This window comes from Plodia interpunctella, chromosome 5, assembly GCF_027563975.2.
Source record: "Plodia interpunctella isolate USDA-ARS_2022_Savannah chromosome 5, ilPloInte3.2, whole genome shotgun sequence".
Taxonomy (NCBI): Eukaryota; Metazoa; Arthropoda; class Insecta; order Lepidoptera; family Pyralidae; genus Plodia; species Plodia interpunctella.
The window spans coordinates 4,200,936-4,214,745 of NC_071298.1; the positions used below are offsets into that span (position 1 = coordinate 4,200,936).

Genomic DNA, 13,810 nt, shown 5'->3' on the forward strand with positions numbered 1-13,810 from the left:
TAGTACGTACATAAAGTGATAAAATGTTGGGAAAGATATACAACAGGTGTAATGTCAATTAATTTGAAAATATGTACCTGGATTGTATGTACAATCCATCCGTGAATCCAATTCTATGAATATGCGATACCATACTCCAAGAGTGGCTCAACCACAGGACTCAACACTTAGTACCTACTTACTACGTTATCATGAGAAAGTAAACACATTTATGTGCACAGCGTTCTTAAGATGAAAGATAATTACTCACATGATAGTTGTTTAATTGTTTATATAAGTGAAAGCATTCCAGGACCATTAGGAAGTGATGCAGAATCCAAAGAGATACACAATAATTTTAATTCACAAATTATGGACATGTGCGATTGTAATCTACTTTGTGAACCAGCAGAGAAGTGTCAGTGTTGTTTTAAATCTGGTGGTGCCAACTATAGTGATGGATTAATAAATTTCGAAAAAGTTTCAAAAAGTTCATATCCTATTTATGAATGTAACGACTTATGCAATTGTTCATTTGATTGCAAAAATAGATATGTACAAAAAGGTCCCATTGATGGATTATATATAAATAACTGTGTAACTAAGGGGCTAGGACTTTACACCAGTACATTTATACCAAAATACACATTTGTTTGTGAGTATGCTGGTGAAATCATTACAGAGTCTGAAGCAATATCACGATATAATAAAAACAAAAATGAAAGTAAAATGAACTATATATTTTGTTTGCAAGAATTTAGTAATAATGGTGTCATTAAGACATTTGTAGATCCTTCTTACTTAGGTAATATTGGTAGGTATATTAACCATAGCTGTGATGCCAACTGTATCATAGTTCCTGTGAGGGTTAACACCCCAATCCCCAAGCTGGCTATCTTTAGCTGTTCTGATATTGAACCTCATACTGAAATAACTTTCAACTACAGTTCTGTAAAACAAAGCTCTGTAATTTTAACAAGCAACAGAAAGAAATGTCTTTGTAATAGTCAGAATTGTACTGGATGGTTACCTTATGATATATTTTAAATCTGATACTTTATAAATTTTAAGCATATCAACTTACCCAAATTCGTTGCAAACTGTTAATTAACATGCCATAGAGGTACTTGTGGGGTAACTAATTGATGGTGCTGTTGACTGTACCTCTTAATTAGGCATAAATATTTAGTAAAAATAATGATCCCTCCATTCTGACATCAGGATGGAGGGACCAACTGAAACATTAATCCTTGGTTATGTGTATGGAAATAAATGTAAAAAATCTTGACATGTCATTTGAAAGAAATCTTTTTATTTTACAAATTAGGTGCACATTTAGGACGCTGTCAAATTTAGCTTTTCTAAAGAGTAGCTAATGATAGCTTCAAAAAGGTTTGAGAACTGCTGATCTAGATCATGCATGTATTATGAATTTTTCATGTTTATCTGATTGGTTTATTTATGTACTTAGTCTATATCAAGTAGGTATCATCATAATATTCATTTCTGAAGAAGAGATAAAAATAAAAGTGCTGAAAATAAAAATACTTGTTTTTTCTGTTTTATTTACACCCATATAGGACCCCACCAACCAGTGTTATAAAAATACACATCTGTTTGAAAAATACTGGTGTACTGGCCTATATGGATACAGTTGTTCGACGACCTATTGTTAAAGGCGAAACTGCCCTAACCTTGTGACGATGCAGTACCTATTTCAATTACCTACAGTAAAAAAATAATCTAACCCTAATAGGCAGTATTACTGCGATTTTATCGCGCTAAAGTGCAGCACTGTGTGGTTTGGTAAACAAAAGCTTTGCCGCCTTTTGCTAAGTTGATCAAAACGTTTATAATAACGTTATTAATCCTTTCATTACGCAAGCATTCGTTTGTGAAAATTTACAATGTTGCATATTATTCGGGTAACGAAATGACATCGTTTTTCAAAAGATAAAAATCTTCGAAAACTATGGGAAACCGCCACACGCTACTGCAAAATTTTCGAGCCAGTTAATGGTCAAAAATATGTTCGGAACACTTCACACCTGAAGATTTATTAAAATATGGACTTCATACTGGTAAGGCCTTTATTTAAAATCAAGTATCACCACTTGACCAAATAATGCAGAATGACATATTTTTTTATAACACACTAGCAGCTCATTAAAGCTAATGCGTGCGTTTCTTGAAGTTTGGAGATTTTATCCAATCTCTCAAATCAAAGGTGAGCAAGGCCAAAACGGAACACCACATGTCATAATCTAAGTAAATAAAAGGCGACGTTGCAAAAATATAACATTTATTTGTGTAGTCGACACACATAAAAATAATTCGAAGTGAAAACGAGAAATTATTTTTATCTCTGATTAGAAGTTCAACTACACAATATACAACTACTTTATTGAAATGTAGCTTCAAAATATAAAAGAATTATAACAAAAATATAAGTGAACTCCAAACTCTTTCATTATTTTTCATTCTCTCCTTAAATTCACAACACATAATGGCACTAATGGCACAAGCACCTCCTTGTCACAAAATCATAATATTTCTGTTTTGTGTGCAAGTCAGATACCATGTTTTGCCTGATGCTTTACATTACCACTAGTCTAAATAGTTTTCTTAATCAGATCTAAACTTATATTTTTATGAGGTAATCAAAATATAAAAGAGGAATCAGCATGTTCGTTACTTATTACTAATACGCCGAGAGGCTTACTGCGTGTCAAACACTTTTTATGTTTTAACAATTTTCTGACTAAAGAAGTATAAACTAAACCCCTAATAAACTCGCGTCATGTATTTACGCGAATACTATGCGGAACCATCTTCCTGGCGTATGCTCGTATGTTCAAAATCGTTCTCGACGCGAAACTATTTTATTTCTTACTAGCTAACAACAATTTGAGAACATAACAAAAAAAGCTAGCTATGATATGTTATATAGGAAAATACTTTTGATTACTCCTGATAACCAAAGTCAAAATCAAGTTAATTTAATCATTTAGCGTAATCTGAAAATCAACCTTACTACATCAAATAATTTCAAAGATTGGTACATAATTTTTTTGCACACATTTTATTGTCATATACGCATATTTAATATGGTCTTCTAATACGTGAACATATCATAGCCAGCAGCCCTACAGCCTACAGGAAGTAGAGCGTCTCGCTGAGCGAGTGATGCGGCTGGTTGTGCAAGCTGTTGGCGGCGAGGAAAGCCAGCTTGTGCGCGTACTGGCACACCGACGGCACCCGCACCGTCGACGAGCAGTTGAAGTACAAGTGGGTCAACTTGTACGTAAGCAGCTGTATCTGTAAAGAATAAAAGAATATGCTTGTTATTTTCAGAGCAATCAAAATCCGTGGACAAATTAATGAATACTACATTTTATTATTCTGCATATAGCTGCATTATGAATGCACCACATTATAAAATTTCAAAAACGCCTTCTGAATTTACTTTGGAAACTACAATCATGCCATTTATACATATATCATTTGGGAAATTGTTTTTCAGAAAACTTACCCTATCTGGCGATAGGCCGGTCGAATCCTCGATGACGTTGTATGAGGTTGGTGCTATGGTGCCCTCATTGACATTTTGCGACACCAGGTAAAAATCGTATCTGCACAAAATATAACGGTGCCAAATAAATTCAAGCTATTATATTGGTTGTAATAATTATGGATCATATCTTTGAGTCTCTGAGAGGACAATAACTTTTTAATTATGAACTACATGCATGATCGCTTTTTACGTAAGTAAAAGCAATAATAAGAAATTTTATCTCATCGACAAGTGAAGCAATTCAACTTTTAAAATTATTGCAAAGTAAACAATTTGGTATATTTTATCTCTTCTGCGAATCTGATCTTTAAAATACCGTGTACGCCTGTGTGAATGTGAAAGAAATAGGATAGAAAGTGTGACTGTGAAAGAAATAGGATAGAAAGAGATAGATGGAGTGAAATATTGCCTATTATTTTTAGTGTCGATTCCATAGTTCTGTATGATTTATTATTACCTACTCATAAAAAAGTTTGATGTGAAATCTTTGTAGTTTGTTGTTTACGTTTTTCAATGAATTAAATAAATCATTATTGATGTTAATAATTTAAAAGAAAATCTTAAGTATCGCGATGTATGGTATGAGTACTTTATTATTATTATTTTTTTCTATTACTTGTTCACACGCTGCTGCATTTTAGAGTAATCTCGAAAAGCGGTTTTAGCAATGATGGTCTAAAAACATACAGTGCAAAGAGTAGAAGAAAAAGTAGGCAAGTGGACCCTCGGCTCCGACGCGGCTGGGGAAGAAACACACAAACCTATGGTTCTTTCAAATATAGCGCGAGGAACTCTAAATAGGTACAATGCGGAGTGGCATTTGGATTTTTGTGATCTTCAAGTGTCTGAAAGTATCTATTATGTCAGATTATGGAGGTCGAGTACGTCATGCACACTCAAATGGTCAAACCGGTAGCGGCGGCGGCGGTATATAACTATTATCTAAAAATGAATACAAAACTATTGTACATTAGTGGGTGTGAATGATCACTTACCGCTCGGGCAGTGTGACCACGTCGTCGATGACGGTGCCGGGACGCGGGTTGTCGCCGCCGCGGCCGTTGTCCAGGAATATCCTGGTGTTGATGCGTTTCGACACAATGATGAACGCCATCTTAAATTCGTTTCCAGCATAAATCTCAGTCAATTTCTTCTTGATCTCTCCAACCTATGAAAATTATATGTTTTATGTTGAATATAATTATATAGATATATAATTGACTATTTCTTCAAATAAAAGCTTACCTCATGGCTTAGTACATATGGGATTTGTCCATCACCCACACCGTCTCGGTAAATGAAGATCGGGTTAGGCAATACCCCTGAAAATTTAACAAATTAAAAGGAGTTTCTCAATAGCAAATATGTTAATATGCTAAATTAGCTTATGTTTGCTGCTTCGTCCTGTGACATTTCTTGTACTGTAAGGAAACTGTACTTTTTTTGTTATGAAAGCCCGTGCTCCGTCTTCCTCCTAACTCTAATTTCAAGATAAGTAGACAAAATATGAAGAGGTAACAAATTTACTTATTAGTTAGGATTTTTACCATTCTTTTCCCTGAATTTCCTAACAGCAGATGCAATGTTGAAGCCCATGTGAGCGCTAAGCTCTTCTCCAGAGGTGTGTGCGTTGACGACAGAGTAGTATTGTGTCATCGCCTGATTAAGGGTGCAAACAAATGCGCCAAAACTCTTCTCTTTGCTACGCGTGTCGTGGCACACGTCATACCCGATGACCATTATCGTCTTGAGGGGTATTGCCACAGTCCAGGGTGCACCACCCAGCTGCAAATTGTATGATTCTTTAAAATATATGTTCTACATTTAAAATAGTGTTAGCTACTTACACTATGCATTCTATTTTGTTATATAAACTATCTTAATTGTTTATATTTATAGAATGTATCGTATTATTACTACTGAAACTGTTTATAGTACTTAAATATTGTAAAAGATCCTTACCTTGCAATTAATCTGTATCGCCACTTTGGTAGCGATGGACATAGCCGATTTGCTGGACAAGTTACGACCGCAGACCACTTGCGTTGGCACTGCGCGATCTACAGTGCACTTCTTCTTAATTGCCTCATACCTAAAATAAATAAATATATATATACACACTGTGTAGTTTCTAAACTGTTAGTAACATATGTACATATAAAAGCATATTACCTATCAGCTGTCTTACGGGCCAAGACACACATAATCAAAGCCGGGTTCTTCCTGGCGATAACATTCTCGCACATGTTGGCATAATCCATCTGCCCATCTCGTTGAATGACAACTGAAAAATAATGAATACAGTACTAGTTTTTGTGAAATTTATTAACTACTAAAAATGATGCCCGAAACTGATTAAAATTCGACATATGTTTTGTTTCTCTCATACAAGAAAGAGTAAAGCTTATTAGAAATTGGACAAAGTCCTAATATCTTGTCCCTCACTATGTGCTCAGTTTCACAATGCCCAATCTACCGCTTTGTATGAGAATGGCCGGGAGGTTGTAAGAAAATAATATAAATATGTAATATTTGTCTGTGCAAACTAATGGCATGTATATTTCCTGTGCACACTCACCTACTTCCGGCCGCGGCATGCGGAAGCCAACGCCGCCGCCGGTTTTCAGGATGCACTCGATGAAGGACTCGGCGTCACGACGCTGTCTCTCCGGCGTGATCACCACCCACGAGGGAACTTGCGCTAGGGACAGCAACTGCTTTGACCTGTTCAATAAACCAATCACTTTCAAATAATCCCAACGTTAGCAAAACGATAGAATGTTCATTCAATTTTCTTGGGTTGTTATAATAATTTTCCATAGGTCATATTTATGTTTTGTTTTCTGTAATTGGAGCCAGTTATTATGTGAAAAAAATGTTGTAACACACTATTTTATTCGGCCAATGTGCGCGCACGACAGCCCTGTACTATGGCGTGAGTTTTCTTGATGTTGATATTACATTAACAATTCGCCCATACGCAACTACAATAAAGCTCTCATATTTTAAAATTGAGTTAAAAATCTTGGTAAGTTACCGCATGTCCCTGGTCCAGCCCTCAGTACTATCACCGGCTGGGTATTTGGACTCGCCGCCTTGGTAAATGTTTTCGGTGGGCAGCTGGCGACCCTTGATCTTTACCAGGTTGGGGGACAACTTCAGCTGCCAGTCTGCTAATTCCTGTTGCATATAATACCTTGTAAATTTTGCATAATAAATGAGGCATTTTATCTCATATCGGGTTCTGGATGAATAGTTTTTGCTTTCTATCTTCTCACTGACGAGAGAGGATATCATATTGAAACGCTACATAAATTACTTGATGACTAATAAATTATAATCTGCTAGACAAGCACAAGATAAAAAACTACATAATTCACGGCTTTTGAGTTTCTCAACTCAGGGTTCTGTCTACATCGGCAAGGGTGCAAACGCGATAGTGTATGTATGTATTAACAGAATAAAGTAGCCAATTTATCATCATCAATTCACCTTAACAACTTCAGGGGTCTGCGTGAGACGGCGGTTGAAGGCCAACAGTTTCTGAATGCGGACCGCGGGTCCGATCTTGGTGTGCACATTGAGGGCGCTCATGAGGCGGAAGTCGGCGCGCATGGCGTCCGACAGCCCCGTCTGCCGGCACAGCTCCGGCACCAGGAACACCAGCTCCGGCATGCCGGCGCGGATCTCGCGCGGCTTCGAGCGCGAGATCAGCAGCGGCTGTCCCGAGTCTTGGATGCGGATGTTGTATTTCTGACAAATAGTTTGGATAATTAATAGTGTACTTGTATATAAAATAAAATGTATAAATGCATTCAAATAAAGAAACATGGTTATCAAATCACGAATCAATTTTATTTATAGTTTAGTTTTTTTTGTCCACATTAAATTATAACTGAAACGCTTTTTGACTCCAACATTGTTGGCGAACAACTTCCACATGCAATGTCATACATTGTTTATTTTTGGCACCTGATAAAATTGATAGCAACTTTCATACAGCCACTGTCCCGCAGCTCCACCCGCGTTACCCTATTGCTATTATTATTTTCTGGTTGTGTTCTCCCAGGTAAACCTATGATTGAACTTGGGTCATTAACTGGATTTATTCGCAATTTCATCAATCAATCCAATGGTAAAAATTAGTATGAATACTAATCTGAGCAAAACCAATCATCACTTTCAAAATGCCAGGATAAAGAATAAACCTGATGCTTTTGAAACATTTGACAATATATGGTCTGTTTATTGTAATATAATATGTGAGATTATTTTCTATAACAATCTATTCACCTTATAATAATAGTCCATGTATGTAACAGACTCATCCTTCATTTTGAAAGTAGATTTTGGACTAGCCTCCCAGGAGACATCATCGACCCTGTATGTCTTCTTATTATAGTCAGTCATGACTATCTTACCTGAAAGATAATAAAAACAATTATAATTTTAGGACATTATAACCAAGAATGATGCATGTAAAATTCATAGTGGAAATAACTAACCAACAACATCTTCCAAGAAGTTCTTCTTGTAATAGTTGCCTTTGGTAGCAGCATATTCATTGAGCATTTGCAAAACTGTGTCCATGCGCAGTACCTATGAAACAAAAACATATTAAATATGTCAAAATGATCTAATTCATAATGTGTACAAAAAATAACACATCTCCAAAAGGTACCTTGTGTGTGATCTCAGACACCAATAGTAAACGATCTTCATATTGATTTATTGTAGACTTATAACCAGGCCACACCTGAAGTTTATACTCGGGGATATCAATCTGAAGAAAAAAAAAAAAACTTAGGATTAGTTTCTCTTCACACAAATTCTTGAATGAAGCTAGAGTTAAACATAAAAATTAATAGATTTTGGAACAATACACAGCTATTTTTTCTTACTAAATACTTTAGTACTTTAGTATTAATATAAATAATAAAATTGGTATCGAAATTATCTCCAGAACGAAACTTCAGAAGTATGTAGGCTATTATTATTTCCTTACGCCAGCACAAGCATCACACAGGTGATCCGAGGCGGTGGTGGTGTTGTAGAGTTAAGTTTTGATATTAATTAGGTGCCCAAATACGCAAAGAGCATTACATCACTTTAAGTTAGGAACATATTTATAAACACAGTTTGAAGTTTAGTGCATTTTGAAATCCACATGGGTACAGATGAATACTACTATTTAAAATAGTATGTGATTACCTTAGCCACGGGGTCAAAGAAGTCCCTTCCAACAAGCTGCAGATGGAGCAAGTTGTAGCATTTCCGAATCAGGATGTTAAATACTTGAATATAATGGTAGTCTCCTGGGCTGACGTCACAAGTAAGCTGAAACAAAGTATTATTAACTTTTATGATTTATTAAAGATATAAAGTTTTAAGTTTGAATGTGAAAGTTGTAAGCTGACGCGTCTCTGCCATTAGTTCCTATGTATGTACTACCACCACATAATTCCAAAGCTGACGTCGATATGGCACGGGACGTCCATGCTTTGGTAGGGTGTGCGAACCAAGAACAAGAATCAACAACAAGATAAGTTCTCACATTACATCGGAGTCCTGTTTAATTTGGCAGTGTTATCTTTTCCATTAAATAGCTTTCGCAGCTGGTAACAACTCGCGACGCCCGTTTGCAAGTAATGAATGTGTAAAGGGGCAATGCTTTCCAAATTTCTTTGATGAAATCAGCCAGCAGGCCTACCATCAACTTTTACAGAACGATTCCAATGCAACTCAGTTCAATTTAGGAACCTAAAATGAATAGCATTAATACAAAAAATTAAGTCGATGGTACGAATTTGCGATGCAGTTCAGTCAAGTCGTAAAGTGGATCGCGATAAGAGATAGATAGTATCCCATCCATGCATGTGGGTACGCGACAGAAAATGACTTTCGCATTTATAATATTAGTATGGATGTATTTTATATTAGCGTCTATGTAGAAAATATTCATATAGTCGCGGCACATCGTCAGATCCCTTGCTCTTGTACAGATCAATAGAAACAAACCTTAATGATCAAACGCATACGCGCATTGTCAGTGCGCCGGTCGGAATACAGCTCCATTGGATCAGGGTGGAGCTTTTTGACAGTGTAAAGCACGGCACCATCAAACAAATAACTGAAAATGAATTTTCAAATGTCACAATAGATTTTAAACCCTATTTTCGTAAATTTTCTTTAAAAATAAGAAGATATACAAGTTGTATAGTGTTTTATTTAATATTAATAGAATATATTTTTTTAAAATCAAGGTCAGAATAAATTATTATAGTAATAGCTGATGCCTGCGCCTTCGTTCGCGTGGCCGAACAATTTTGGTAAGGAGTCAAAATTATTAGAGAAATTTAATTGTACTTACAGACAAATGTAACGATACCTATACATACAGAAGATGCTAATCAGAATGAAAAAGTATATTTTCTATAGTTTAGCTGAACTATTATGACTCTTCTTCAGGTGTTCCAAATCTTCGATACTTATACCTAAACAGAAAATGCTTATCAGACTGAACAACTTTTATGAGCGTCATTTCTATATTCCCTATAGTTTAGCTGTACCATCATAGGCCTACATCAGGGGTTCCAGATCTTCGATTTTTATATCTCAACAGAAAATGCTCATCAGACTAAACAATTTTTGTAAAGTCGTCTTTACTATATTCCCTATAGTTTAGCTGTACCATCATAGGTCTACATCAGGTGTTCCAGATCTTCAATTTTTATATCTCAACAGAAAATGCTCATCAGGCTTGAATAACTTTTGTCAAGGTGTCATTTCTATATTTCCTATAGTTTAGCTGTACCATCATTGTTCTCCATCTGGTGTTCCAGTTTTCAAAATAATTTATACCCTATATGTTGCCCAGGCTTTATAGCTATACATATAATAAAAAAAGTTTCATTCAAATCCATCCAGTAGTTCCGAAGATTAGCGTGTACAAACAGACAGACACACAGATTATTTTTTCAAATTCTTACTCTGTTGTTGTGACTCTATCGCCTAATTTTATTTTAATGTAAATTTATTCAATGTACAGGTTTTTTTATGTAACATGTTTGTTTTAGGTCACTTACATAACACACAATACACTTCATTTTAAAAAAGGAATTGGCAGTGTTAGCAATATATTATATATACACTACTCAAGATATATATATATATATATATATATATATATATATATATATATATATATATATATATATATATATATATATATCTTGAGTAGTGCAAACTAAGAATTTTCTCATGTACGTCGTCCCTTCGTCAATTAAAACCAGAAATAAATTTTACACCTAAACCTTCCTCAGGAATTACACTATTGGTTAGAACTGTACAGAAATCCTGGATTGTTGTTTTTTAGTTTATCACATTCATACAGACAGACCGACAGACGATGAGGACTTGTATTATATATAAAGACAGACTTTTTAAATATTCCAACAGCTACATAGGTATTATCTGTAACAAAACTATGATCAAGACATTTAGTACTCACCCGCCTAGAGTAGGGCCATGAACACGTAGTAGGCCTTTGCGCACAGCGGTGCTGTCTTCGGCCGGGTCTACATCCACATGGTACTGGTAAAGGCACCACTGTGGCGTCGTTTCCACGGTAAAGTAATTTGCCATCAAATCCAGAGGTCTACCAGTGGTGCCTGTATAAATTATAATGTTCATGTAATTTTGCACCTCATTGAAACTAAGATTTGAGACATGTATGTTATTTTGAAAACAATACAATATTGCCCAATAAAAGAAAAAAACAATACTCGTCTATGTATGGACCAATGATGTTATGCATATTGCTAAGCATATTTTCCAGCGAACCTATAGTACTTATCATTTATTTTATTTTGTAAATACACTAGCAGCAAATTGTGTCTTGAAGTTTGGAGATTTTATAAAATAGATTTAGATCAGCATTTGCCTTTCTTTGATGTAACAGAAGTAGGCCGTGTGCGCAACACCATTGATTGCTCTGGTAGAATGCGACCACCGCCGCGGCGAGACCCGCGTCCCGCCACACTGCCTGGGTCCCCACCCGCACCAGCCTGAGATGGCTGACCTAGAAATAATTTACAGCATTATTTTAAATTAAGATGATATGGCCAGATATTTAGCTAAATGTGGCCTTTGGTTTATGAGAAATTATGGCTATCTACTCCATGAGGCATAAAGACATGATTCTGTATCTATTTAATAATTTTGTAACACATTGAAAATCATCAAAACATTTTATAGACAGTCAAATTCTACAAGTTTTTCAAAATAACTGTAGTAGCAGTTATAAAATAACAAAAATTTTCAAACAAAACATGTTATTAAAAAGTTAGGAAAAACGCCCATCCACTGCGCCTATTGTTGTTGTTTGTTTACTCCATATTGCGCTGTGCTGCTCTACGTCTTTCTTTAGAGAGCACTTACACAAAATGAGTCAATTTCCTTCCCCACAGGCGAACGCGGAGGATGTTATCCATTAGATTCAGTAAACATGTTTTTATTTTTCTTAGTTCACACCCCTAATCGGTTACTTTAGTAACAATGTTTTTGTGTTAGCTAACACGTTGCTGCGGACCCGGCATCATATTTAGAAAGGAATCCTTGTGGAAATACTGACCTAAATCAATTTTTTGCATACGCTGTTGAATATCCACATCCCCTGGATGGTCATGGGTAGTGGGTGTAGTACGATGAGAGGCTCTGCCTGCCTGTACAGTAGGAGTGGGCACACCAGCGCGGACTGGTGGCGCCACAGTGGGCGGACCCCAGGCCATGGGCGGCTGTGGGCGAGGACCCGTGGCATGCTGCGGCGGCCCGGAACGCAGTTGCTCGCCGGGGCGCTGCGGCGGCCCAGAACGCAATTGCTCGCCCTGCGGTGGCCCGGACCTCATCTGCTCGCCCGGACGACGCGGCGCGCCGCCACCACTGTCACCGCGGCCTGCACGTTGAGCTCGGCCTCGACCTCTTCGTTCACTCATGGCTCTGAATCAAAACAGATATTCTTAACATTTTGTTATTTTCGACATGTGTACGTATAGTCTATAATACGATAGATGTGCTAAAGATGACGACCTCGGTGGCGCAGTGGTAAAGATCTTGCCACTGAACCGATATATATTTGTTATAAAATATAGTATCGTTGAGTTAGTATCCCATACAACAAGTCTTGAACTTAGTTTGGGGCTAGCTCAATCTGTGTGATTCGTCCTAATATATTTATTTATTTTACATTTATTTAAAGATGGGATGTTTGTAGTTTCCGTATAGTTTTACGAAGGTTAGTTAGGTACCTACCTACTACAATGGTTTGAATTGAAAAGCTCTGAAGGTAGGCCTATAAACTTTCAAAACAAAATTAAAATAAAGGGGAATATTAAATAACTAATAGATACTATACTGTAGCAGGTACTTTTAGATTAATTAAGAAACACACGCCAGTCGGTAGTGGGTGTGGACTGAAACGTTGTAAACAGAATAGTTTATCAGCCAAAATATTTACTACAACAAAAAATGGCGGCCATATAGCATGGACCCAAAAATTCCTAACCACCTCGGTAAGTGCCTATTTGACCGACTGCTAGTTGTAGGTTTATAAAGACCATTAAAACAGCTGTAATATAGACAATTCTGGTCTCACAACTAAAGAAATTTAAGTGACAAAATATCCTAACAACGTACCTACGCAAAGTAATATAAGTGGGAACTAATTCTTTTGTATCATAACACACATATCATTCGCAAACTAGGAATAGCATAAAATGAAGCCATATTTACCTTCTCTAATTTAAATCAAATGTTAAAACCCATGAATCAAAAAACTTATGTACGTTCAAGTGGTGGGTGACGAAAAGACGAAGCGGAAATAGGTAAATAAAGTTGAATTGAAATGTGGAATAAAAAAAAAAAGAATGACATATAAACTTTGCGCCACCGTAATGTTGGCAGTAAAACTCATGCCCACGCAATGCACGTCCTGTGCAGTCCGCGTATCCGGTCAACCAGCCAACGTAGTAATGGCGCAGTCCCACCTTTATGTTGCGATATTTTAGGGCGTGCCGTACCTCTAAGACCGTATTGTAAAGTTGTGTGGAAATGATCTATCCTACCTATCTCATACTCTTTGCTTACGCTGTCTTGTCGTTTGACTTTAGGACTATAGTGAATGCACAGTGAAGCGAATGGGCCTCTTAAAATCTTTTTGTAAAATGCCGCGGCCGCGCGGTGCCCTTCCTAAGTATATGG

The 13,810-nt window shown here is 36.5% G+C and overlaps 1 protein-coding gene across 2 annotated transcripts; it reads right to left on the minus strand.

Annotated features, from left to right (window-relative positions):
- Positions 1-2,264: 2,264 nt before the first annotated feature.
- Positions 2,265-13,485, minus strand: aub (aubergine). 2 transcript variants are annotated; one of them, XM_064435942.1, is made up of 19 exons: positions 13,343-13,485; positions 12,186-12,550; positions 11,496-11,633; positions 11,064-11,223; positions 9,572-9,683; positions 8,765-8,890; positions 8,235-8,336; positions 8,059-8,152; positions 7,847-7,974; positions 7,046-7,306; positions 6,591-6,733; positions 6,132-6,277; positions 5,726-5,837; positions 5,516-5,645; positions 5,101-5,338; positions 4,799-4,875; positions 4,549-4,721; positions 3,512-3,611; positions 2,265-3,297 (listed from the first exon to the last, which is right to left on the minus strand). In XM_064435942.1, exons 2-19 carry the CDS (start codon positions 12,544-12,546, stop codon positions 3,133-3,135), a joined length of 2,766 nt encoding a protein of 921 aa, XP_064292012.1. In that variant the 5' UTR covers positions 12,547-12,550; positions 13,343-13,485; the 3' UTR covers positions 2,265-3,132. The 2 variants fall into 2 exon arrangements, with proteins under 2 accessions (XP_064292012.1, XP_053601023.1); XM_053745048.1 differs by having other exon boundaries at positions 8,059-8,148; positions 8,231-8,336.
- Positions 13,486-13,810: the final 325 nt, after the last annotated feature.

Bases quoted from the DNA above. Each gene is read 5' to 3' on its own strand.
- aub (XM_064435942.1), bottom strand. From the start codon at position 12,546: ATGAGTGAACGAAGAGGTCGAGGCCGAGCTCAACGTGCAGGCCGCGGT. The intron at 5,339-5,515 runs GTAAGGATCTTT...TACAATTTGCAG, and splicing joins CGATACAGATTAATTGCAAG to CTGGGTGGTGCACCCTGGAC. The intron at 3,298-3,511 runs GTAAGTTTTCTG...TATTCTTTACAG, and splicing joins CCGGCCTATCGCCAGATAGG to ATACAGCTGCTTACGTACAA.